The 27,219-nt window shown below is 53.6% G+C and overlaps 1 protein-coding gene across 5 annotated transcripts in view; it reads right to left on the minus strand.

The window, feature by feature from the left end:
* Positions 1–27,219, minus strand: part of TTC7A (tetratricopeptide repeat domain 7A) — a 136,297-nt gene that overhangs the window by 43,026 nt on the left and 66,052 nt on the right. For 3 of the 5 annotated variants that reach the window (XM_030921671.1, XM_010364298.2, XM_030921673.1), the window contains exons 9-15: positions 27,079–27,216; positions 26,429–26,512; positions 21,685–21,789; positions 11,061–11,178; positions 9,550–9,607; positions 8,670–8,742; positions 3,313–3,473 (exon numbers count right to left, since the gene is read on the minus strand). In XM_030921671.1, the coding sequence (XP_030777531.1) occupies positions 3,313–3,473; positions 8,670–8,742; positions 9,550–9,607; positions 11,061–11,178; positions 21,685–21,789; positions 26,429–26,512; positions 27,079–27,216 (737 nt within the window). The remainder of the gene's footprint in view (positions 1–3,312; positions 3,474–8,669; positions 8,743–9,549; positions 9,608–11,060; positions 11,179–21,684; positions 21,790–26,428; positions 26,513–27,078; positions 27,217–27,219) is intronic. The other 2 variants (XM_010364300.2, XM_030921672.1) reach the window with 2 other exon arrangements.

Genomic DNA, 27,219 nt, shown 5'->3' on the forward strand with positions numbered 1-27,219 from the left:
GGTGAGGAGCTCATGGTGGCTCAAGACGAAGAACCTACTGCTGCTTCCCCCCAGCCCCACAGCCCTGTATAAGCAGACTGAGGAAAGTGAGGCACTACTGGGGGTGGGGTCTGCAGATCCCCAAATGCTCCACAGCACAGTACTCTACAGTGAGTGACAGGTTGTAGAAAAACCTTCAGAATCCCTCAGGGCATGGAACTCAATGCTTTCCTCTGACCTCAGAGCTGACTCCCTCCTACGGCCCCTAGGCCCCACCCTCCACAGCTCTTGAAGCCCTTGCAGTCGCTCTGTGATGTCTGCATGGGTGAGTTGTTCCCAAGGCAGAGGTTCCTGCCTGCAAACACTGCTCTCCAGGAAGCTCCCTGCAAGCCTTGGGGAAGCACCCGAGACAGGGGTACAGTTACCCTGCATGTTGACAAACAGCAGTCTGCACCAGGGCTCCCTTTGAGAATCTGCTGAAAGCCATTTCCATGGACTCAGGCTCGCATGCACAAAATGTCATAGTTCAGGTCCAGGGGTTCTTGGAGACCCAGATGTCCACCCTTGGGCCACCTGGGGGCAGTCACCAACCTCAAGGCAACCCCTGACCAAGGACACTGTCAGTGAGTGGCACACATCCTGGGGAAGGAGTCGGCACCTGAGTGAGCGTGGGAGGAAGGGAAGGGTGGAAAGTGCGTGTGTTGAGGCAGGGCAGCAGCGGGGGCACACATACTGCCCACAGGGCAATGGACAGCTTCCTAGCCCAGTCCAAGAGCCTGGGAAGATGAAGGCAAGAGGTACTCCTGGCGTCACAGTCAAGGAAGCTGATGGGGAGACAGACCCCATTTTCTGCCACACCTCTCACAGCCTGGGCTGCAGCCAGATTTCCAAAAAAGGGAGTTAGCCTCCCCACAGCAGGCCAGGGGAGCTGCTTTAGCCTGGCAGAAAGCAATCAGTTCAGAAGTCAGCAAGAGATGCTGAGTGGTGAGATGCCAGGTGCTGGGATGGAGGGACCCCCTCAGCTGTAACTGGGCAGGTATGAATCACCTTCCTTGGCTCCATCAGAGCAGCGGTGCTCCCACCTGCATCACGGTCTCACATCTCAGTTTCCAAGTAAGATTTCATTAGGAAATTCTGATGCGAGCTGAGCCAGGCCTCTTGCTTCTCCTGTGCTCCACAGACCCAGGGTGGACGAAGAGCCCTTTCCTTTCCCCAGCCTAGGATTCTAAGTCTTTCTGCTTGCCCATTTCAGTTTCCGATGAAGCCTAACTGAAGTGGAAACACATAGGCACGCAGGCCAGCAGCAGTGGGTCAGACCCTGCCAGAGAGGTGTGAGGATGGAGCTGGGATCAAAGTAAGGCACTGGCACTAGGAGTGGGGAACCTACATCTTTTGTTCATTTTCATTAAAAATAAAATGTTCTTACCTCGTATTACTGTATTGTACTTGGGATTAATGAGACAAGGTAACTAATCCCTTATCCACCCATACTGTTTTCTCTGTTAGGATTTCCTAAGCTACCGGCCTTTGGGGGTGAAGTGACTGGAATTTTAGTAGTCTCTTTTTTTTTTTTTCTTTTTTTGAGACCGAGTCTCGCTCTGTGGCCCACGCTGGAGTGCAGTGGTGCGATCTCGGCTCACTGCAACCTCCGCCGCCCGGGTTCAAGTGATTCTCCTGCCTCAGCCTCCTGAGTAGCTGGGATCACAGGCACCTGCCATCACGCCCAGCTAATTTTTGTATTTTTATTAGAGATATAGTTTCACTATTTTGGCCAGGTTGGTCTTGAACTCCTGACCTCAGGTGATCCACATGCCTCGGCCTCCCAAAGTGCTGGGATTACAGGCGTGAGCCACTGCGCCTGGCCTTTTGTAGTCTCTTGAATGCTGCTGGGGTAAGGCTCAGAATCAGGGCCAGCCACGAACACAAAAGACAGGCTGTGTCAAGTTGGCCATTCTGCTGACACCTGGCTGTGAGCAGCGGGGACCTGCCTAGGCCAGGACGGAGGGGGAATGGGCGGGGCAGGGGTCAGTGTGGACTAGGGGAAGCAGGGCAAGCAGGGCAAGGCTCAGGGGTCTTGGGGCTGCAGACCAGGCTGACCAGCAGGATGAACACCTGTCCTTGGCCTTGGTCACTGGGGCTCCCCTCTTCAGGGAGGCACATTATGGGGTTTATATTTAGGAAACACTGCCACTCCCAAAGCACCTTTCTTTAGCTTTGGGGAGGAGGAAGCCACCAACAGCAGTGCTCGGCATGCTGGCAAAGGCCACAAGCAGAACTATCTGCTGTCATCTGAAGGAGGCCAAGGGTGCAGGAAAACCTGAACCCACCCCTGTGGTCAGCCCTGCCTCTGATGGGCTGGGGATGGACAGAGGTGAAAGACCAGTGACGGGAACCTCCCTAGGCTGGGACCACTGAAGCTTCCCTTCATCACCCAGCAATTTTTTCCTAATCCTTTGTGAACCTATTTACACAGCATGAGTCACCCATCAGGGCAGCCAGGACTCTAGCTTCTTCCTTGCTGTCTGCAGGGGACAGCCTTGGGCTGGTTCTAAATCACCTTCCTTCAGGCCCTAAGGTGGAACAGGGGAAGTGGGTTACTCAGAGGTCCCTAATCTGGGATCACAGGACTCTGAGAAACAAAGCCTGTTACACTCAGTGTCACCTGCCCTTAGGGGCAGAAGGCAGAAATCAAAAGATGACTCCCCCTTGCTCCCCCGACAGAGCAACACATCCTCCCACCTCAGTTGGCCTAGCACGGCCTTGTTCCCAATGTCCTGGCTGGGTAGCAGCAGGTCCTTTGTGTCCCACCACCACTTAGACCAAGTGCAACTTAAACCTTGCTCCAAGAAGTGGGGCATCTGGCTGATGCAGTAAATGAGGGAGGTGGGGAGATATGAAGGAGCAGGATCATCTGGGAGGGCCGTAACCCGTCTCCAGCTGCCAGCCTAGCTGGTGTTAGAATCCCATCCTTGGCTGGCTGTGTTAGGGCTATGATTAACTTACACAAGTTAGTTTCATTCTGAGGCTCATGCAGAACCCAGGGCAGGCAGAAGCAGCCCAAACATACGCATTCAAGCAGTCTCCCTTGTGGCCCATGCAGACCCCACCTCACGGGGGCTGAGGAGTAGCACATGCACCCTATTCCCCCAAGGCACCTCCTGGTGCAGAGCGCCACAGCTATCTGCTGACCCCACCTGTCCTCACCCCCGTCTCTCCACCAGGGATTGTGCATGCAGCAGGTGCTTACCCCATGTGTGCTGGCTGGCACCATGGCAGGGCAGCTGCAGAGGCCAGCCAGCTCCCCCACTGCCAGAGTGTTCTCAGGGCACTTACTTGAAGTTCTCAGGGTGCTCGGTGATGGCCATGTTGACAACATCCAGGGCATGCTGGTGGTGCTTCTGGGCAGAGAAGAGCAGTGCCAGCAGATGGAGGGCGTGGGCATCATCCTTGCATACCTTCAGGGCCTCCTGCAGCTGCTCCATGGCGCTGGAGATCTGTCGAAGGAACCCACCAGCTTAGTGCCCTTCCCCAGGCACATGCTGCCCTGGGACTCAGAAGCCAGGTGCCAGTCAGCAAAGGTACCCACACTCAACTCAAGGGGGCCCCAGGCACTTGGGGCAGGGATGCTGCTATGAGAAAACACCTGCCCCAGATGGCCTGGCACAGAGGGGTCTGCTGTCACACTCAGGAATAAAGAGGAGCAGGTTTGTGGTGTGGCACAAAGGACCAGGGCAGCCACCAGGAAGTACTTCCTAAATGGGAGGAGTGGGAGCCACAGGGCAAGGCAGCCACATGTGGAAACGTCACCCTGGAGTTCTACTGATGTGTCAGGAGACCCTGCTTTCCAGGGTGAGATGATGTAAACGGGGTGCTCCAGGTAGGGGGTGCAGCTTGACCACAGGAAGGGAAGTGTGCAGAGGCAAGTGCCTAGAAGACGGGGAGGATGGCCTCTAACATGGGCACACTGGGAATCTGGGACTAGAATCCAGATTCTAGTCTTGTGTTTTATTTTCAATTCAACAAATATTTATTAAGCCTGGTTCTGGACAGGTGGGATGAGGCCAGATTATGCAGGGTCAGGAAAGCCATACTCGAAGGGTCTGGATTTGGATGTGGCCTCAGGAAAGCCTTTCCTTCATGTGGTGGGGAGACCAGGGGTCACCACAGGTCCCAACGTTCACTGGCTTGAGTTTGCTGCCTCCTTTCTCTGAGCACTGCATGAAAGAGGGCAGGCCCTAGCTGCTCCAGTAGCCCAGTCAGTGAGCCCAGGAGGGGCTGGTGCAGCATGGAAGGGCACCTTCTACTGCTCTCGCCAACCTTGCAGGCAGGACTCCAATGTTCTACTGGATCTGGCTGCAGAGGGCATGGATGATTTGCAGCTGTGGCCAGGGCCCCACTTGCAAGTGGTAACAGGGTTACGGGGTCAGTCGGTGCCCCAGTACATCCTATGGGGACTATTTCAGGGCTGAGACCACACACCTGCTTGGCTGCCTGCCACCTTGTCAGGATGGGTCTCTGCCCATAGCTGGACTTATGGGAGGATGTGGAAGGTTCAAGGAGCCCTTTCCTGAAGAGACCATTCTCAGCATAACACAACATCCCCAGGATGGGCCCTAAGAGTCCCCTGGATGCAAGAGACACCTGAGAGCCCTCTCCTTGCCTCTGATTCTACCTCTCCAGACCCATCTACATTCAGCTGTGGAGGTTACTACCCTCAGAGAAAAAGCTCCCCGCCCCATAGGCCCTGGCCTGTGCATCCCTGACAGGGTCTGGGGAATGTTTCCACAACCATTAAGGAGAAAAAAGAATTCTGGCAGTTACCAACATAAACTCTCTTCTTCAAAAGAGGTTGGCCAGTCCTGGTGACTGTAGCAACCCCTTACACAGTCCCATTTGACCTCTGAGGTGGCCCGCTGTCCCCCTTATGTCATCTCCTCATTCTCTACAAAACACCCCACAGTCCCTGGCCCCTGCACCCTGCTGGGCACCCCTGCGCCATGCCCTGCCTGGGGCAGCCCCCACCTGCTGCCTGTCATCTGAGCTGATTGATCCTGCTTGTTTTGGCCAGTGGAGGGGTCCTGTATTTGTGAATACACAAGAGCTGGGTTCTAGAGTTGGCGCTGCCGCTCACTCGCCTTTGTCCCTGGTTCTCTCTGAATTCAGTTCCCTTATCTGCAAATTAGGCATATGCTTTTCCACAGAAGGGTACAAAGAGCTAATGTATGTGCAAAAATGCTATCTTCTATCCCTTCCATTCTTTTCACACAGCAGAGCAAGTTAGCAGCAGAGCGAGTTAGCAGCAGAGCAGGCACTCTCAGATGGGGGTCCTGACTCCAGGCCAAGCGTTCTTGTGTGAGCTGTGCAGGCTGTTAAGCCCGTGTTTGGTGAGTGATGGGCCTGGCCTCAAAGCTGTCCCAGGTCAAGGCCAGCCCTCCTTGTGCTGTGGGCCAAGGGGCATGGCAGGGCCCAGCTGGCCATCTCCTCCTCATCTCTGATTCCTAGTACTTTCAACCTGGCCTGACTCCCCAGAATGCAGGGAATCCTCTCCCCCACATACTGCTGTTTCACTGAGCAGCACCCTTAGCTTGAGGCTCTGCAACCTGTAGAAAGGCTGTGACCAGGTCTGGAGAGAGAGGTTTGGGAGAGAAACTTGCGGCAGGCTGGAAGGTGGAGGGCCGGGAAGGCCTGGCCCTGGGATAGAGAATCTGCTAGCTACATACCCAGGGCTGACGAGGCCCTCCCCTCTGAACATGTTCACGCGGTGATGTGGAAAGAACCTGATGTGTGGCTGACAGATAAACACCCTCTCCTGCTCTGAGGCTCTGGGGTCAGGTTGGGGTGTGGCTCCCAGCTCTGCCACTTCCCAGCTGGCATCTTAGGGCAAGAGGATTCACCTCTCTAAGCTGCAGTTTCTCTGCTACAAAACGAGGATAAAGGTTAAACCTATTTCAGTGTCCATGAAGATGAGACACTATAAAAAATGCCTTGCAAAGTACTGGCGGAACAAACACTTCTGAAGTGTGAGTTTCCCTCTTCAAGCCCCAAAGCCAGAAAACTAAGGAAGAGGAAAGACCCTTCCTTCCAGCCTGACGGAACTTGTTCCTCCATGCTCTCAGGCCTGGGAGCTGCGTTAGCTCCTGTGACTCTCTCCATGTCAGGGTTCCATCCCTGCAGGAACCTCATGAGTCTCTTTTTAAGAGTCCTGCTTCTTGCCAAACCTCAAACGCAGCCTTCCACCCTTCTCATGGTACCTTGGGTCCCCAGTCTGCCTGGCTGTTGTGTTGGTCCCCAGCCTGGCCTCTGTGCAGGCTGTGGGCACCAGTGCCAGGCCCAGAGTTCTCCCCTGGGCACCTTACTTTGTGGATAGGTCAAGGAGCATATGAGGAGGACGCTAAGATCACTGTGGCCACTGGCTGGGCTTGTTGGTGGCCCTAAGGCTGCTCCTGTGCTGGTGACTCTGCCAGAGCAGACCCGATTATCCTGGGCTACGTATCCAAATCCATAGCCATCACTGTGCCAGCCAGCCAGATGTGCTCTGGGCAGGATGGGCCGGCTGGGGGCCTGAGAGACCCAGGCAGGCTAGGACTGTCCATTCAGGGAGTTCTTGAGTTCTCAACTCCGAGGCTGCCAAAATGAGGTCTCCAACGAAACTGGGTGCTAGGCTCCACTGGCCTGGCCCGCCATCTCTCTAAGAGGATGGATGCTATTCATTAGAGAGGGGTGAGTAATTGAACAGGTCAAAAAATGCATTACCAAAGATTTATCATTCCCTTGGTTAGCAAGAAAAGCACTGGTTCTTTTACAGAGAACTAAAAATAAAGTGGTGTCAGGTGTCTTTCTGTTGGCGTTCCTGGGAGTGGAGGGATGCTCCTGGAGGGGCACAGAGGTGCTCCGGGCCTGTCCAGGACCTGGGGTCAGGAGTGAGGAGTGGGGACGGGGGGCGGGGGGCGCAGCCTAGAGGTGGAGGAGGATGGAGGTAGTCACAGGGGGAGGAGTGGTGCAAGAGGAAGGGAGCGAAGCTGCCAACGACAGCAGAAACAACAGCCGGAATGACATCAGGGCTGTTGGGGAGAAAACGATTAAGACAGAAGGGCCTGGAGAGGGAGACATAATGCCTCAGAAACAGACAATTCAGGTCAGGACAGACACAGGTGCCGGAATAATGGTCTAGGCATAGGGTGACAGGGAGGGTGTACCAGCACTGAGAGTAACTATGATGAGAGGAGGAGGCCAGGCGCGGTGGCTCAAGCCTGTAATCCCAGCACTTTGGGAGGCCGAGATGGGCGGATCACAAGGTCACAAGATCAAGACCATCCTGGCTAACACGGTGAAACCCCGTCTCTACTAAAAAATACAAAAAACTAGCCGGGCGAGGTGGCGGGTGCCTGTAGTCCCAGCTACCCGGGAGGCTGAGGCAGGAGAATGGTGTGAACCCGGGAGGCAGAGCTTGCAGTGAGCTGAGATCCAGCCACTGCACTCCAGCCTGGGTGACAGAGCGAGACTCCGTCTTAAAAAAAAAAAAAAAAAAAGAGAGGAGGAGTCAGGCTGACGCAGGGCGGAGCCTGGCTTGCCCCAGAAGCAGGAGAAACGCAGCTCACCAAGCTGACCGTAAGACTAAGACCCAGCCGGTGAGCACGCTCCCAGGGCCCCATCTTCAAAAGGGTCAGGGGAGCGGGGTACCTAGACCCCGTGGGCTGTGGATCAGAGGCCTGGGTTCTATGCTGGCTTGGCCTCAGTGGTGTCCTCGGGTAAAAAATGGGACTGCTGTGGCCTGCCTCCTCAGAAGGTAGGGCTTCCCCAGGCTGGTATCAGGGACACAGCAGCACCCCCAGCAGGCAGGGCTGCCCCCCACCTGACAGCAAGTACATGGGCTTCTGTGGGCTTCCCTCCACCAGCCTGGAGCTCAGCCCATTTCCTAGGTGACGCAGGCGAGAAGACCGCACTGTGGGAGCCAAAGGCTTGTCTGCAATCTCCGGGCACTCAGGTGGGGGGCATCGGTAGGCATCAGGGTCAAGCCACCTGAGAGGTACTGTTTTAGAGGCTGTGTGTGTGCGCCCAGAGTACCAGCCTGCAGGCTGAGATGCCACGGGAAAGTAAAGGAGGCTCTGAAGGACCTGAGGTAGGGAGTCCTGGACACACCAACATTCTCTCAGCACCCTTGGGGAAAAGGCGGGTCTACCTGCAGAGTCATAGTGGGGGTGGTCCTGGGGCTAAGGCAGTGAGCAGACAGGAGGCCCCTATGGGGCCCCAGAGGTCAAGGCCTGATGGTGGTGTCCACACAGTGAAGGAGTAGCTTGGGGGTCATAGAGAAAGCCCATCCTGCAACAGCTCCATGAGCCCACCACTTTATCCCCAAGACCCTTGGGGAAAAGGCAGTGGAAGGCGAGGATACAAACAAATGAGTGACAGGTGGTCACTCATCGGCATCTCAGGCCACTGAAATGTCGTAGGGGGAGTGAAGACGGAGAACACGCCCTTCCTGTGTATCTGCCATGGCCTTACCCACATTATCTGACCTCATCCTCACTGGGACCCTCTGATGAGGACTCAAAGGGCTTACATGACAGATAAGGAAACAGACTCAGGGAGGTGAAGTCACTTGCAGAGGGTCACACAGATGGTAAGCTGGGTTTCCAGGAGAAGATCAGCAGTCCCCGGGGACCCAGGGGTTAGGAACAGGGACAACCTACCTGTCGGACGAGGGCCAGCTGCAGCGAGACATAGAGGATGACCTGGGGGTCACCGGGTGCCAGCTGCTGAGCCCTGTATGGGGAGAGGGAGTGACAAGTCAGGCACCAGGGGTTAAGTGACCAACGTGTGACTCAGGCCTCCAGCATTCGAGCCCTGTGCTGGGCACTATGAGGCAATAGTGGGGGATTCTGCCAGACTCTGTCTCAGAGGGGCATCCAGCTAGCAGATGAAGCTGCAAGGTAGACAGCCCACAGGCAGCCCAAGGCAGGGACGGTGGGCCCGAGGGGGCTGGCACTCGCTGAAGTAGGGGCCATCTGGGGTGAAAGACCCCGAAGGAGAAAGACGATGGGATGAATACACATCCCATGGGCAGAGAGGGAGTGACAAGTCAGGCACTAGGGCAGAGAAGCTGGCTCTGCTGCTCTGAGCATCTGCCAGGAAATCCCTGTAAGGGCTCAGGGTAGTGGGAGGGGTGGGTGGGTTTAGTGGGAGGGGTGGCTGGGGAGGAGCTAGAAGGAGGCGAATGCCATTTTTGAGCCCCTGTTTCATATAGGATACTGTGCAAGGTGTTTTTCCTGCTTTATCTCCTGTAATTACTACAACAGCAATGGGTTACTATTCCCATTTTAGACCCCTGAGCCCTGGGAGAGCAGGAACTGAGCCTGGTGGCTGCTGGAGCCCCCACAGAGCTGAGGGCAGGGCTTGGCTACCCGCTCAACCCCAAACGAATATCCCTGCTTGCTGTGTGCAGTTTCCTCATCTGTAAAATGGAGATAGAAATGTTTGTTCTGCCCACATCAGAGGGTCCAATGAGGTAAAGCTTGTGAATGTGCCACCAAAGGCAAGAGGGGTCTCTGCTGCAGGTGGGAGCCTACTCACCTCTCCAGTGTCTGCAGTGCCTTCCGGTGCAATTCATCTTGCTTGGACTTCAGGGTGGCTGCAGGGGACAGGACAGAGACTGAGCCATCAAGGGTCACTGAAGGGTGCTGGCCCAGCCCTGCACCATCCTCAAAGCACACAGCTCTGCAGATAAAGGTCCCACTAGGGCCCCATCTGGCAAACCTCAAACTCCGGCAGCCTGGGCCAATGTCCTGGCCTCTAGCACATTTCTTGGCATGCCAGTTGCTTCTACTGCATTGCATTCTCCACCACCTGAACCACCTTAACCCTTTCAAAGGCCGATGCCTACAAGCGTTCCACGGCATGGGAATCCCACTCAGGAGGCCCAAGTCTTGAGAGACAGGCTACCACCTCTGCCTGGCCACATACCTTTCTAGGCTTCCTGACCCACTAGGAAGCTTGAACCCAAACCAGGCACCTTTCTGGTGAACTGCATCCTATTTTAAATGCAGCAGGGCAGGTGTTCTTAGCCTTGGCTGCACACTTAACTCACTACCCTGGAAGCTTTAACATGACTGTATCCAGGCCCCTCCCAAACCTGATCAGAATCCCACTGGCGAGGACCAAGCATTGACAGTTGTCAGAGCTCCTCAGATTCGAAAGCTTAGACAACAACCACTATTTGTAGAGTTAAAGGGACAAGGAGGGTGTCTTGCTCAAAGTAGACTTTGACAAAGGGGCTGATGACTCCCTCACTTGACCAGCATGTGCAGACCCAGGTGTTCCTTATGTAGGGCTCATTTATACCTGATGTCACCGTGACTGCCGCTCCCAGCAACTGGCATTTGGGGGAGGTGGGCATGGGTTGATTACTATTCCAGGTTTGGTCTGGGTGGTGGCCCGTCACTCCCCATCCCTCAAGCAAGCTACAAAGAGATGAAAGTAGGTGGCTGCCTGATAGACAGGGTGAGACACATGGCTGAGCTGGCAGGGTTGGCGAGAGAAGGCCAGGTGTGGGGCAGGAAGGAGCAGAATCCATTAGCCGAGCACTAGTAGTTATTAAGCACCTGCTGTGTACCCAGCCCTATGCCATGTATTGAGGAGGATTTAAAAGGCTCCAGAAGGTCATAGCAGTGCTGAGGATAAGGGCAGGCTTATGAGAACCAGAATGGAGACATTGTGCGGTGGAAGGCTGATGGCGCATTACAGACGGGAAGCAGGAGTTCCACAGAGAAGATCAGTATGGGCTTTGCTGGAGCTGGGGCTGGGCCTTGAGGGGTGGGAGGAACTGGGTCCATGAAGAGGGGAGAGGAAGGCATGTTTGAGGGTGGCGACAGTCCAGGTGAAACAGTGGAAATGGGTCTGAGGGGCGTGTGTGTGTGTATGCATGTGTGTGTGTGTACACACATGGGCATCTGTCCCAGAGGAGTGCAGGGTGCCTATGGAGGCATGGCCTGAGGGGACGGGAGCCGGTAGGACAAGATACCTCCGAGGCAGTTAGGAAGCCTGAGCCATCCCCAAGCAGAAGCCTCCTGGGGCCTGGCACTCACCGTCAGTGGCCTGCAGGCTATAGGTGAGACCCAGCGCCAGGTAGCCCTTGGGGAGGAACTCCCCGGCTTCCTCTCCGAGACTGATCACCATCATGGCAAAGCGCTCTGCTTCCTCCAGCTGCAAAGAGGAGAAACAAAGGTCATGCGGGTGGGGTTGGAGTTTCCTCTACCGGCGAGTGACTCCCTGGACCTGTTCCCGAAACAGAAGCCTTGTGCTCAAGGTCACAGCGCCTGACCACTGGTCACAGCTAGAAAGAGGGGCAGTGGATTCTCTCTCCCTGGAGTTAGGAAATGAGGTATCTCACAGGGAGAAGATTCCCTTGCCCCAGAGATCCCAGCTCCCCAGAGCTTGTTCTGCTGAGAGCATGAACCCAAGACCAGGCCAGTCTGGGCCAGCTCCTTTCCTCCCATGGCCTCTGTAGGGTCCTGTGTCTGTGCCTGTCCTGCTCGGCAGAGAGGGAAGCCAGGGCCGGGGCAGGCAGGGGTCTGTGACTGGGCCTCAGGAACACGTGTCTTGCTGGATGTCACCAGCACCATGGAACAGGCAGGCAGCCACTGTGGCCCCGTCCATGAGCTCACTCCCTCTCTGAGACAAGGAGCTCAAACTTTCAGGGGAAAAAGGCCTGGGGCTGTTTTTGTCCTGGGAGCAGGAGGGACTGTTCCAGTTGGAAATGGACCAACCGGTATGGGTCACATGTGCACACATCATCACACATGACATGGGACACAAAGAGAGGGGCACACACAAGGCGGGCCTGGGGACACTCTGGGCCCCCACAGGAGTCAGGCTGGTTTAGGGGGTAGGGGAAAGCCAGGGCCTTGGTCATGCCCACTCATGGCACACATGCCTCCAAAAAAGGCCCCCTTCCTCCCATCCAACCCAGGAAATGGCATGCCTGGTATAGTAGTGTGCCCAACTTCATGTCACTGAAAACGCCAGTTTCCAGAGAGGGCAGGGATGCTTCCTCTGTCACTAAGACTGGTGCTGACCCACAGCAAGAGACTGAATGCCATATGCAAACCCTTCAGGGCCACCCAGACATCAAAGCCCCCAGCCATGGGCATCTCTCCTGGTCAGAGGCTCACAGTCATGAGACCAGGGAATGATTCAAACCCAAGTTGGCTTCTGGCCCCAAAGCCAGCGCTGCCCCTGCCTGGTCCCCATCCCTGCTCAGGCCCATCCCCCTAGCAGGAGATGGACAGCTCTGGGTATCTTGGCGCCTGACCACTGGCCACAGCTAGAAGAGGGGCAGTGGATTTTCTCTCCCTGGAGTTAGGACCTGAGATCATGAGACAGAGGCTATTAGCCAGGGTGAGCTATGTGCAACCTGGAAGAGCACAGGGGAGAAAACAATACCAAGGCACAGAGAAGCTGAGGAAGCTGCATGATGGCCTGGAGGGAGATGGCGGGAGAGGCTGTCTGCCCACCATGCCCGACTCAGTTGACCACAGTAGCCCTCCAGCCACCTCGTGGGCGAGCTCAAGCTGCCAGCCTGGGCAGTGGGCTGCTTCCTGATTGCTGGGCTGGCCACTGCAAGGATGAAGGTGTTTGGGGAGCTGGGTTTCTGCCTTTGGCACCAATAGGCCCGAGAACCCAGGGTTCATGGAAGGCCATAGTTGGGGAAACCCCACAGCTGTCTACAGCTCCGCCTCAGCCGGCCAGGTGGACCCAAGGCTATATAGATGCTAAGATCTGTCTCCTGGGCCACGCGGCAGCAGGACTCAGGGGGCTGCCAGGGCCTGAAGCCAGAGCCACATGGTGAGAAGAGCACTGGAAGACAAGCCCCAGATAGGCTCCAGTCCTGGCTCAGCACCTGACAGCTGTGGGGCTTGAAGAACACACTCAGTTTCTGTGTCTCAAGGTCCTCATCTGCAAAATGGCAGGTTGGACCCCTGCTCTTCCCTCCTCCCCAGAGCCCTCCACTGAGGCTTCTGTAGCACCAGGCCCTGTGCTAGGCCTGGTTGAGGAGATGGCAGGACCAGGTGGCCCCTAGTTAAGGCCCCACTGTGTGGTGCTGACGTAGGGCTATTGGAACTCCAAGAGCTTATCACATGGCTGTAGTTACCCCAGGAGGTGGCAGAGGTAGAACAGGAGGCAACAAGGGAGGGGAAAGTAAGCAAACAGCACCCTCTTTCTTTCCTAATATACCCCTGGCTGATGAGGCTCATCTCACACACTATCTCAGGCATTATGAGGCTCCATTCAAACAGAACAAGCTTTCTTGTAAACACCAAGCACAAGTTATAAAAAGAATCCAGACACCTGCTGCACTCCATGAATACATATTCTTCCCATGGCCATGTCCTTCTGCTCAGCAAATGCCAGCTTCAGCTCCTGCAACCCATGCAGAGAGGGTACCAGGAACACAGCTCAGTAAATACTGGCAAAGTATCTGTTCTCCAGTTCATATACATCATATTCTGGATTAAAAGAGTTCATTATCCTTTAGTTTTACAAAGTGAAGACATATATCCTTAGTGTGTCCAATTTGTGATCCACTCTGACTCCGAGATTAGTAGCATTCCTTCTCCAGTACTTGCCAGCATTGTCCACGTAGTTTAAAACTGTCTCTAAGCATGGTGTCAACATTTGCCTCAAATCAAAATCCCAAGGCTTAATGTACCATCTCCCTATATGGCCAACATAATTTAATTTCTTTTTTTTTTTTTTAAGTAGAAAATGGTGTCTCACTATGTTGCCCAGGCTGGTCTTGAACTCCTAGGCTCAAGCAATCCTCCTGCCTCGGCCTCCTAAAATGCTAGGATTACAGGTGTGACCCACCACATCTGGCCACAATTTTGATTTCTATTACCATACTACAAGGCAGGCTTTTTGCATGCAGAGTCACAGCAGTGATTAGAAAGGAAAAAAAGTATGATCAATTCTATTAAGTACGACAATATATAATACAATAGCACACAGTTATTAATATACATGGGTACTGTAGCTGGCAAAAGGGAAGAATAATGTCACAAGAGTGGAAATCCAAAAGCCCTTGAGAATTTGACTCTGCCACCTCTGTTTTGAGGTACTATAATCCCACCTAACTCCGGAATCAGCCCCACATCCATGAGTAGGTGCTGCATGCAAAGAGGCAGGGCAGCCTAGTGGCTAAGAACACAAGCTCTGGGGCCAACTACCCTGGTCCAAATCCTGGCTGGTCACTTGCTAACCTTGGGCAAGTCACTTTGTTTTGTTGTGCTTGCCTCTCTCTTCTGTAAAACGGGGATAACAACAGTGTCTCTCCCTGGATGAGGTGCTGGGAGGACAGGATGAGATAAGACAGGGCAATGCTCATAGCAGTGCTTAAAAAAATATTAACTATTATTAATAGTTGTAATTCATATATCTTTATATTTACATATGTAGATATGTAACTGTGTATTTCATATGATATCTCTATACTTTCTTATATACATACAAGCTTTAATATAATAATATAAGCTTTTTTTTTTTTTTGAGATAGAGTCTCACTCTGTAGCCCAAGCTGGAGTACAGTGGTGCAATCTTGGCTCACTGCAACCTTCACCTCTGGGGTTCAAGTGGTTCTCCTGCCTCAGCCTCCCAAGTAGCTGGAACTAGAGGCACACACCACCATACCGGTTAATTTTTTTGTATTTTTAGTAGAGACAAGGTTTCACCATGTTTCCCTGAGTGGTCTCGAACTTCTGAGCTCAGGTGATCCACCTGCATTGGTCTCCAAAAGTGCTGGGATTACAGGCGTGAGCCAACGCGCCTGGTCAGCTTTTTTTTTTTGAGACAGACTCTCACTCTGTCACCCAGTAGGCTGGAGTACAGTGGTGTGATCTCGGCTCAATGCGACCTCTGCCTCCCAGGTTCAAGTGATTCTTGTGTCTCAGCTTCCTGAGTAGCTGGGATTACCGGTGTGTGCCACCATGCCCGCCTAATTTTTGTACTGTTTGTAGAGATTGGGTTTCGCCATGTTGGCCAGGCTGGTCTCGAACTCCTGACCTCAAGTGATCCACCTGCCTTGGCCTCCCAAAGTGCTGGGATTACAGGAGTGAGCCACTGCACCTAGCCAGGCTCATATATATATATATATGTATGTATGTATATCATTTACAATATTCATATATACTAATATATATATACACACAAATATTTTGTATATGTATTACACAATTTGTTTAATCTTCCAGGGTTTTAAATCTCAGCCTAAATCTCAGATGGCAAGGGTCATCTGAGTATAGCCCTGGTTCCTCATAGCTACATGATCTGACAAATTGGGAAGTGGCATCAAAGACCCTTTGGAATCCAGAGAGTAGACAGTACTGTCTGCCTTTTGTCTCTCAGCCGGATCCTCAGCCACTGAGAAGGAGTGACTCTACACGAGGATAAGTTGGCACCTCTGCAGCCCTGCACAGTCCACTATACTGAGCTGGTCGAGCTTTCCATCCCCTATCCAGGGTCCACTCACCCCACTGGGTAATACACTGGAGTATTTCCTGTCTTATTCTCTGATAATCTATAGTTTATTTCAAGGTTTTGATTATTTTATTTTTGAGATGGGGTCTCGCTCTGTAGCCCAGGCTGGAGTGCAGTGGCATGGTCACGGCTCACTGCAGCCTCGACCTCCTGAGCTCAAGTGATCCTCCCACCTCAGCCTCCCAAGTAGCTGGGAGGCTGCACCATCACACCAGGCTGATTTTTAACTTTTTTATTTTTATTTTTTATTTTGTTATTTTTATTTTTTGTAGAGAGGGGGCAGGGTGGGTCTCACTATGTGGTCCAGGCTGGTCTGGAACTCCTGGCCTCAAGCGATCCTCCCTGCTTGGCCTCTCAAAATGTTGAGATGATAGGCATGAGCTACCACACCAGTCTCAAAAATATTTTTTCATTTCTTTTTTTTTTTTTTGAGACAGTGTCGCTCTTGTTGCCCAGGCTGGGGAGCAGTGGCACGATCTCGGCTCACTGCAACTTCCGACTCCTGGCTTGAAGCGATTCTCCTGCCTCAGCTTTCCGAGTTACTGGGATTACAGGTGCCTGCCACCACGCCTGGCTAATTTTTGTTATTTTTAGTAAAGATGGGGTTTTGCCATGTTAGTCAGGCTGGTTTCAAACTCCTGACCTCAGGTGATCCACCTGCCTCGGCCTCCCAAAGTGCTGGGATTACAGGTGTGAACCACCTCGCCTGGCCTCAAATTCTTTTTTTTTTTTAAGAGTTCTATTTCACGACCCACGAATGGGCTCCACCTGCAATCCAGAAACATTGCTCTAATCAGATGGCTGCGGAGCGGTCCAGCGCCGGCCCTTCTGCTCTACTCCAGTCGTCTTCCTCCCCGCCTAGCACCTCATGTGCCCTTTCCCGTCTCCAGACACTTCCTCCTTGTGGCCTCCAAGTTAACAGCTGGTGGCTCTGTAGTCCAGGCTGCTGCTTTTGCAGCAAGCTCAGGTTACAGCACCCGGCCCTCCTTGCTCATCAAAATACTTCTAGGGTGAGGAGTTTCCCAAGTTTTCTTCAACCTTCCTTCTCCCAACGATACACTGCTCTTGAATGACTTCTTTATCTAGGGCAGCCATGGAACCTCGCCATTAAAACCCAGGTGAAGATCTTTCCCCGCCTCCTCTTCTGCAATTCTACAGTGATTAAGGCCTTCCCTGGCATTTTCACAGCACCACAGCTACCTGATGGCATCGGTGTTTCACAGCAGAAGGCGCGGAGGCACAGGGAGCTGAGCTGAAGCGACCTTCCCAAGGTCACCTGTCTAGGAAGTAGCAGAACTGTGTTTCCAACCCCAGTCTCCCGATGCTGATTCACAGCCCTCTGTAGGTTTTCATGTTTCTCCTCTCTGACCCTTTGGAAAAAGGATGCATCGAAGGACATAATGTTTTGCTCCTTTGTTTTTGTGTTACATAAGTAAGGAAAAATTTCCTGTGACTTTACAAGTTTCTCTGTCTCTCCAGTGTCTTGAATTTGGTCCCTACACAGACTGGCTTCTTGCTCACACACACTCTGCTAATTCACAGGACTGCCTTCCATTTCAAGGGTTACCTCACCTTGCAGTGAGCCAAAGAGGTTTACCCTGGAAATCTTCACTCTCGTTCCTCTCTTTCTGGGAACTAGAGAAAGTTTCTTTCTGAGCCTGCAGAGTTTTTAAGAGCACCTCCAGTTTCTCCTTAGCTCCTTCCCACAGAGCCCGGAACCTGCTGTTAGCTGCTCTGGTGAAAAATCCCCTTTTTTTCTCCCTGGGAGGAGTAGGCACTCTTCCAATTTCTACAAGCTGGTGGCAGGAGGGCTGGCATTCTCTCTCCCCTGCCTCATCAACACTTAATCCATCTTCCTGGCTCTACCCACCCCTGAATTTGAAAAATGAAGTCAAAAACATAAAGGCGCATCCTTTCTGTGTGCCTGCTATTTTCAAGGGGCTATAATAGTGACAGCTACCATTCAGGTACCCGCAGGGTACTAAGTCGGGGCACTCTTCATGTCATCTCTGATATTCACAGCTACCCTATAATGGTGGACATGATTGTTTCCAGGCTACAGATGAGGAAACTGAAGCACAGACAGGGTAAATTACTCCCTCAAAGTCACACAGTTAGTAAGTGGGAGTACATGGGTAGGCAGAGATTTGAACTCTATCATCTCTGCCTCCAAAGCCTATGCACTTTTCCACTACCCCTGCTGCCTTCCTCAGGAAGGAGGTGAGAGATGGCATCAGAGACCCTTCCAATGATGAGCATGCCCTGTTTCCATTTTGCAACTCCTCTCCTGTCTGTGTGACACCACACATGCATAGCCTATCCACTTTGCCTCCTGTAAAGGTTTCAACTTTTTAAGTTAAATGAATTCAGATACAAAAAAATATTTACATCTCTCTTTCCTTCTGCTGCAAAAATAGGGACCCCGGCAGGAGGCTGGGCATGCCAAGGCAGAAGGCTGCCATGCAGGCCTCTCTGATTTCAGTTCTGGCATCACTGAGTCAGAGCCTGGGAAGCCCTCCCTCACCAAGGGGAGTTTCAGGCTAAGCCCCAGGGTCAGTGCTCTCCCATTCCAAACTCAACCCTGTTCAGCTACTCCCACCCTGGTGTAAACCCCCAAATCAGCCAGCCGGCACGTGACCATGCACGTCTCTCTGCCTGCCACAATCTCCAAGAGACAACCTTGCTCTCAGACCCAGACCGGGTGTGGGGTATCCAACAGTGGCTCTGGGCATGAGGACAGGACATGGGAACAGCAGGTGCTCCGCCTCTGGGCACGTGGCCACCCAGTCCAGCTTCACCCAGCACAACTCGTTTTTCAAATGTCCTAGTTTCAGCCTCCCTTCCTGCAACCCAGGCCAAATTGTCCACCCCCAGATTTCTGTCCCCTGCTCATGGGGCTTGGCTGGGCCTGCTGGGGGCTGACGTGAGCCAGAATAACTGCGAAGGCAGGAGACGAAGGGGGTGTGAGCCGCCTTTTGGGATCTGTGCCCTGTCTCATGCACAAATACCCCCTGCCTGCCAGGCAGACCCATTCTTTTCACTGTGGGCCTCGGGAACAGAGAGTACAGGGTTGACCCTCTTTGTAGAACTAGGGATGGTGAGGCAGGAATCCAGCAGAAGGATGGGGCCAGTTTTGAGAAGAAGGGGTTCAAACACGAAATTTGTGGGGAGCTTGTTGCTCCCTTCTCAGAACCCTTGGATACCCCACAGCCTGCTCTCTTTACAGTGCCACCTAAGGAGCAAGAATGAGCTGCAGAGTGCTGGGAGAACCCCCAAACCAAATACAGATCCCTCATCCCGTCCCTTCCTGGCCAGTTGAGGTGTGTGTCACTTGGTCAGTTACTAGTATAGCAACTAGTATAGCAACTACTATATGAAGGCTTCCTGTAGGGGAGAGGGCTTCAGAGTGCAAGACATGGCAAGTGAGCAAGTTCCTCATCTAGCTGGGAAGTCATGCGCCACATATGACAGAATTCATTGCCAAGTGAATGTGTCCATCGGCAAGAAGGATCCACCCAGCTAGCACCAGGCACTGAACCCTGGGCTGGGGTTTCAAAGAAAAGACAGATAATTCCTGCACTCAAGAAACACAGATGATCACAACGTGACGTGATCTGTATCCAAGACAGGTAGAAAGTGCAGGGGGTGAAGCTTCCAGGTCAGGGAAGGTTGCCAGGAGTCCACCCCCAGGCCACCCGTGGGACATCACTCTAGCCTGTGCCTGATTTAAACCCTGGCTCCAACTAGCCCCTAAACCCAAATATGCTGCCCAGCTGAAGTTAAACAGCTCACCCTTCCTTCTTCTCAATTCTGATGACAAGTCTGCATGTTTAAGTTTCCTTTTGGGCTTTTCTATTTATGTTGTCATTGATTACTTTGCTCCTAACTCATCTGATTTCAATTTGGACTGATTTGATCCTAATTTTATTACCATGTAATCTGAATGCACATAATTACTGTAATTATGCTGCTGAGGGAAACAGCTCCTGCATGGTGGGAAGACCTAAATTTAGGGCTTCCTGGCAAGGGCGGCCATTGGCTGGGTGGACCCACAGCTACCTCAGAGCTGGCAGCCTTGAGGGGGACAGATGCCCTCCCCTGCAACACCCCCTCAGAAATGGGTATTTTGGGCTTCATCTCAGAGATGAGCTTGAGGCCCCTCTCAGAAACCCAGGGAGCAGGCAGCGGCCTGAGTTGGGGTAAGGAAGCCCACCTGCTCTGCACACTCTGGCTCATATCTCCATCCTCTGCTGCATGTGCTCAGCACCCATGGGCCGCCCACATCTAAAGTGCTTGCTCACAAGTTCTCCCTACCTCTGGGTGCCAACTGTCTTCCACAAAAGACCTGGGAACCAAGGGTTCCCTGATACTCATGAGGCGGGGGAAAGCAAAGGCCTGGCTCTGGCCCTCCTGTATCCTCCCTTGCCCTCTGAGTCCAGTCTGAGGCTGCCTCCTCCATGATGCCTCCCTGACCTGTCCAGTCCTCTCCCTACTTGGTCATTCATTTATGTCCCACCTGAGGAGACTTACTGTTTCCACTTTACAGATGGGAAAACTGAGGCACAGTGAGGTTAGGTGCCTTACTCTAGGGTACCCAGTGGGTGGGCAGTGAAACTCTTAACTACCTCATTACACTGCTCCTTCCAAAAGCCCAGAGCCTATTACAGGATTGATCTCATGTAATTCTCCCCAACCTAACTGACAGCATAAAGAACACGAGCCAGATGCCACACTTTCCCCTCTTCCTGATCAGCCAGAGGGGACGGGGCACTGCAGACACAGGGATCTGAGAACCAGGTGGAAAACGGGACAGGTGCTCTTTTCACCCAGCTTCTTTGTGCTTGGGAGGACTGACTCCCTGGAGCAGAGAGAAGGCGAGCCCTGCTGCGATGACGAGGAGGGGACCCAGCAGAGGGATGGGGCCAGTTTCCAATCCTAGGGAAGAAAGGTTGGAACATGGAATTTGTGGAAGGCTCATTGCCTCCCTCCCCAGAATCCATGATTTGTTTGTGTACAGGAGGGAAAGTGGCAAGAAGAGTTGTAAAGGTTGCTAATTACGAAGCACCTGCTGTATGCACCCAGAGCCTGGCCCCTGCTGCCTTAGAACAAGCTGGGCACACAATGGTGAGGGGGTGGCTGAAGGTGTCAGGCCAACAGGAAGACAGGGAGGCCATCTCCAGGGGAAGTGCCCACTTTAGGAGACCCTGGGCCCAGAGAGCAGATGAAAGAACTGGGGACATGTGGGTGTGGAAGGGCCTGATATCCACCGTGTGGGAGGGAGGATGCACTTGCTCTGTGTTGCTTGAGAGAGTAGAGATAGGAGGCTGAAATCAGCAAGCTGACTGGGACTGAAGAAAGCAAAGATTGTCCAGAAGTGAGCCCCCAGCTGGAAGAGATACCTGCGCAGAGGCCCCACTGCTGGGGCCCAGTGCCATGGCCCAAGAGCCCCCATAGGCCTGGAGCAGCCTCTGAGCAGACCCGGGACAGGAGGACCACAGCAAGGCGGGGAACCTGGGCTCCTGGCCCTGTTCTCCTTCACTACTTCAAGCTGCTGATCTCATGGGGGTCTTCAGGTGCCTGCAGTAAAGGCCTCCAACTGGGGAGCGGGCATACCTGGAGCCATAGCCGCCTAACAATTCAGCTGCCTCTGCAGAGAGCAGTAAGCAAGCAGCGGAGCACAGGGCAGGGCCCTGGAGGGCTAGAGCCAAGAGGAAGGAGAGGGGCTGACAGAAAAGACCACCTTCCCATGTCGCCAAGAGCAGCTCTGCCCCACGAATCGTGCCTTACACCGCTTGGAAATCAGATGCTAGGATCATCTGAAGCCTCAGAAATGATGGGGCTGGTCCAGGTAACTCAAGGTCTTACCTACTACCCTGCTGCTGGGCAGGTGGGGGCACCTCTACTTCCCTATATTTCACTCTCTGGAGGCCACAGTTCAAGGCTGAACCACAAACCAGACACCATCCTGAGTCAGGGGATCCTGCCTTGGAGATGGAGGCTGGTGGCTTCTCAGAGACTTTCTCCCTGCCCAGGCCCATCTGCCTGATAGCTCCCATCCTCTCCACCTTCCACATGCACCCTCACATACATGCCAAGACGTGCACACCCCACTCACAGTCAGCTGCTGCCACCCTCCCCACAGGAGGCCTCTGGCCCCTGCCCTCACAGCTCACTCACCCAGTGAAGGGACCCAATGCAGACCTTCGCGGCCATCAGGGGCACAGTGGGGTCCGAGGGCCTCAACTTCACACACTCCCGCAGCAGGGACACGGCGTAGGCTGACTGCAGAAAAAACAGCAGGAAACACTGTCACTCACAGCCCTGGATCTCAAGGGCCCACAGTGGGGCGAGCTCCCCAAACAGCCAAGCCTTGCTCTGTATCCCTTTGCTCTCAGGAGCCAGGAAGAGGACCAGGGCAGAGAAGCCCAGGCAGTGTCGGCAGGCAAATCCCTCCCTGGGCCTCAGTTTCCTCATCTGAAGATTAGAAGCTGTCACCCTTGCTCTTTAGGTAACATGATGACCGCTAACATGACAACAAATGGAAGCTCTCCAAAAGGAATTCAAATTTCAAGCACAGAAATTTTAGAGGTAGAAAGGGGCTCTCTAAATGAGGGCTGGGCACAGTGGCTCACACCTGCAATCCCAGCACTTTGGGAGACTGAGGCAGGCTGACCACTTGAGCTCGGGATTTGAGACCAGCCTGGCCAACATGGTGAAACCCCATCTCTACTAAAATACAAAAATCAGCCGGCTGTGGAGGCATGTGTTCACACCCGGCTACTCGGGAGGCTGAGACACGAGAATTGCTTGAACCCAAGAGGTGGAAGTTGCAGTGAGCCGAGATTGTGCCACCACACTCTAGCCTGGGTGACACAGTGAGACTGTGTCTCAAAAAAAAATAATAATAATAAATAAGGACTCCGGAGGCATGGCCAATGGCAGGGGTTGGGGGTCGTATAAAGGCTGGCGGAGAGGAAGCGGAGATATTCTAAACTGGCAGAGCCCGAGAGAACCTCCAGACAGGAATCTGAGGATCCCCCCAGGCTTCAAGGCTCAGACTGGACCTGCTGAGGACAGCCAAGTGTGAAGGAGGGCTGAGGTGGTGGGCAGCCACAGCCAGACAGGGATGTTACCAATAACAGTAATGAGAAGAATAGCAGCCGCAAACACTTATCCAGATCTTGGGATATGCAGGCATTGTCCTAAGTCTGGGGTTGACAAAACACAGTTAACAGGCCAAATCTGGCACTCTGTCTATTTTTGTAAATAAAGTTTTACTGGAACACAGCCATGTGCATTCATTTACATACTGTCTATGGCTGTTTTCCTGATACGGTAGCAGAGTGGAATAGTTGCCAAAGACTGTTGGGCCTGCAGAGTCAAAACCATCTACTCTCTGACTGACCCATTACAGAAAAGAGGTTGGAGACCCCTGTTCTAAGTGCATTTTAAATACCAAGTGATTTAATTTTTACACAGTCTTATGATGTAGATACTCTGACTTTACTTGGTACAGGTGGGAAAACTGAAATGCAAAGTTAGGTAGCTTGTTCAAAGCCACACAGCCTATGAATGGCTGAGCTGAGGTTTGAATGTAGCCTGGCTCTAACCACTACCCTACACTGCCTCTACGATGACCACTTTGGCCAGAAAGGAGGCCTGTTTCCTGTTTCCCTGCCCACCAGCCCACCCCACCCCAAACACACACACACACACACACACACACACACACACACACACTCTCTCTCTCTCTCTCTCTCTCTCTCTCTCTCTCTCTCTCTCTCTCTGGGCTGGAACCTTTTCCAGGAAACTCAGCAGTAATCCTCCCAGTGTGTACACCCCTGTACCTGTGTGGCCTCCAGGTTTGCAGGTACCTGTGTGTAACTATGACAATTCCCACGTACTGGGCCCTACTGTGGGCCAAGCAATCCCCCATTAATTAGCTCTCATATCCCCCCAGCAACTCTGGAGGTACAGAAGGAAATGGAGGCTCTGGGAGCCTCCCCTGTCCACAGCAGGGTATGAGAAACTGGCAGGTGCACAGCTAGGATCTGAATGGTCTGTGTCCACCCTGGACACCCCGCCTCCCTCCAGCTGGCCTCCCATTTTCCCCGCCATCTAAGGAAGAGCTTTTCTCAACCCAGACGTGATAGATTTCCCTGGGCTTTGACTCAGACTTATTAGGTCAATTGCAGGTGTCTTTGCCAAGGGTATGCTCTGAACCCAGTACTGGGCTAGGGGTTGTGGGGTCACTCAGGAAAGGGGATGAGGCCATGGCTCTTTCCTCAAAGGACCCCACAGAAAGGGCAGGAGAGACAACAAAGGCCACCACCCCCATGGCTCTCTCTGGAAACAAGAGGGTAGGAGGCCAAGCACAAAAGGGTGTTAGCAGGTGACCAGCTCCTGCAGGCTGGGAGACTCCACAGCGTGCCCAGTGTGGGCGGGTGCCACGGGGTATGAGGGGCTTGAAGGCACTGTCAGGCTATCTACCTCCTCCTGAGACCCTGCCCTGGAAACACCACTCCAAGTCCCTCCCCAGGGACTTGGCCCCTCCATCCACACCCCAGCAAGCCTCAGGCTTCTCCTCAGCCTCCTTCTCATGGCTGCTAAACTCTGGATCCTTGCCATACAGGGTTCTCTAACCCTGACCCTCTGCATTCCACCCCCATGTACACCAAAAAACGCTGCTATTTAAGGAGCCATCTGAGGACTCAGCAGCCGGAGCAGCAGCTTTTTTTTTTTTGTCATGCTGGTTACCTAGCAACACAGCCAATGCAATTGCCACACAGAGACCAAGAGAAGGAACGACCTAAATCACGCCACAGAACTCATCCATTATTCCTGCAGGTTCAACTGCTCAGACTCACCTTCTGGAAGGCCTTTCGGGCACAATCACAGATACAGGCCCTTGATTCCACCTTACGCTTTCAGCAAAGGCAAGGTCTGACCACTCCTGAGGGCTGCCTGGGACAATCAGGCAGACTGATTTGGTGGGCAGGGTTCCCAAGGCGGGTGGAGAATGCTCTCCAGAACAATCTCCTGCTGCACCGAACACACAGTGTCTCCAGCCCATGGAGCTTCATGCATGAGGAACTGGCCAATCTCAACTCCCTGATGCAAGCCCACTCCCAGGGCCACCTTGCTGGTCTATGAAGGAGCCAAGTCGTGAAACCAGCTCCCTAGATGCTGGGATGGTGCCAGGCTGTGTCTGGATCTTTCTGAGTCCAGCTAGTCAGTGGCAGAAGACTCCTTACCTCCCAGGCTATCATTACACCTTTGCCTGAGCCTGGGGAGCTTCTAGGAGCTGCTCTCGGATTTAAAGCTAACTTGCATGTGCAGTCAATTTTTCTGAGCAGAAGTCCTCAGCTTCCCTTACCTCCTGAAAGGGGTCCATGACCCACAGAAGGGTTCGAATCACTGCTCTGGCCCTAGGCCTCTCCCACCTGTACTCACTGTCCCAAGATTAGATGGGTTTTCTGTGTTTCCCAGAGGCAGGAAGAATTGGCCCATGCCACTGTGAGCTGTCTGCCCAGGCTCCATGGAAGCTCCAGCCCCACCTCCTCCCGGCCCTGTCCCTACTACCCCAGGCTGACCGCTGCCTTCAATACCTTCCTGTCCCCATCCCCACGGCTGGTTCATCTTTTCCACCCCCTCCACCATTGCCCACGTTGTCTCCTTTGCCTGCAGTTCTGTAGGAGGGTTTCTCTCACTCCCTAACCCTTGAAGGGCCGGGGCCTTGCCCTGTGTTCTGAATTCTCCCCGAGCCTCAACAAGACCCTGTTAAGCACAAAGCCAAGGAGATCATGCTGTGACTTCAAGATGTTCTGTGAGGTGTCTGATGTGATGGGGGAGAGTACAGAGATTTGGGAAGACACACGCCCAGCAGATGGGGGCAGGGAAGGCTCCCCAGAAAGCCTCTCCCCACAGTCAGGCTGCAGCACCTGCTCCTCTTCCCCCTCCCTGCCAGGACCTGGCCTGCCTTGGCTGCTGAGGCCCCGAGCTGGCTGGCACACCCTTCATGCGTGGAGGAGGCATTGGCAAGTTGGGAGGGCCCTCCTGAGAGACGGCTGTGGGGCCAGAAATGGAACATGGCACAGATGGGCCAGGGGGGCGAGGAATTCCCTCAGCCCCATGAAAGGGCTCTGGATATTTACAGCTCCTGGAACAATCTGCAAGCTCATGCCACCTTATTTCCTGCATTCATAGCATCCTCAGCCCCAACACCCTCAGAACTCAGCTCCAGAAAGGTTTTCCTTTCATGTCACTGCTTAAAATAGAGGCTTATGTAAGTATAATTCTGATCAGAGCAAAAAGCAGGGGTGACGGCACCCGAGCTGGGTGGATAGAGAGTGAATTCATGCCTGGTGCTCCTTGCTCTGGGCAGCATCCCGCCGGGCCCTGTCCCCATCCAGGTGCTCTTGGCCCCATGCGTCATGCAGTACTCCCTCCAAACTCCCTTGTGGGTGCTGCTGCTCTGCTCCACCCTTTAAGCTTCCCCTCTGAGGCAAGTCTCCAGTCCACAAGCAGGCCATTTCCTGACGCCATACCCAGTGGACAGGATGAGAGCTACAGCCCGCATGGAACAACGTTCCGTCACCTCGATACACCTCATGTCCGCCACATGCAGTCACATTATTAGCTCTTCAGCACAGAGGTTACAGTGCTCCCGTGCATGTACGCAGACTCAGAGAAAAGCATCCAGAGACTCACACCTGCACACTGGCACACTCATAGCTCCCACGTGGACAGGAATTCACACAAGGTGTCTGTGTAGCCCACCCCACGCCCCTCACTCTCCTGGAGGTTCAAACCAGCTGCAGTATAGTCCCCACCCTCTCCCCTGGCCAGAAAACCCCTCCGTCCACCTCAGCAGAGCCCCCTGAGGGTGAGTGTACAACCCCTAGCACCCCCTGGACCTTACCTTCCCACAAGCCACCATGGAGAGGGCCAGCTGGTACCAAAGGTGAAATTCTCCAAATGCAAACTTCATGGCTCGCTCCAGGCACTGGGGAGGGGAGATAGTCAGCACTTACTCACCAGGGGTCCTCACACTCCAGCCACCCACACCCTTCCAGGGTAGTCACTGCCTTTGGGAGGCTGCAGGAGGCCCGCACTTGGCTCCTGTGAGACACCCTGCAGAAACCCAGTTCCTGCCTCTGGCATGCTGTGTGACCCTGCTCAAGTCTCTCACCCTCTCGGGCCCTCAGTTCACCTCCTTAACATGTGAATGATCTCACAGGGTGATAGCAAAGAGCAAATGGAGTAAGATTTGTGAAAGTGCTTTCAAAACATAGACATGCAATAAAAATAGCAGGGAACATTTATTATTACTGTGCATGGCGCTGTTCTCAGCCTTTCACACGCACTCTCCCCAACAACCTTGTGAGGTGGGTTCTCTAACTGCCCATATTTCACCAGTGAGGAAGCTGAGACTTGTACAACTTGCCAAGGTCAAAGCAGCAGAGCAGCCTGGCAGGGGAGGGACAGGTGAAGGGACAAATGGCTCCGTCTGATTTCCTTTACAGACTGCCTGACTCTGGGGAGTGGGATGGGCTGCATGGCCGGCCGTACCTCAGAGAGCATGACATACTGTCCCCTTCTGCCCAACGTGATGCTCAGGAGGTCATAGATGGCTGCAGCATTCTGCAAGCTCACTGCCCGGTCCTCCTCCTGCTCTGGCACCCGGCTCAGCACCACGTCTCGAGTGGCCTG

This window comes from Rhinopithecus roxellana, chromosome 17, assembly GCF_007565055.1.
Source record: "Rhinopithecus roxellana isolate Shanxi Qingling chromosome 17, ASM756505v1, whole genome shotgun sequence".
NCBI classification, from domain to species: Eukaryota; Metazoa; Chordata; class Mammalia; order Primates; family Cercopithecidae; genus Rhinopithecus; species Rhinopithecus roxellana.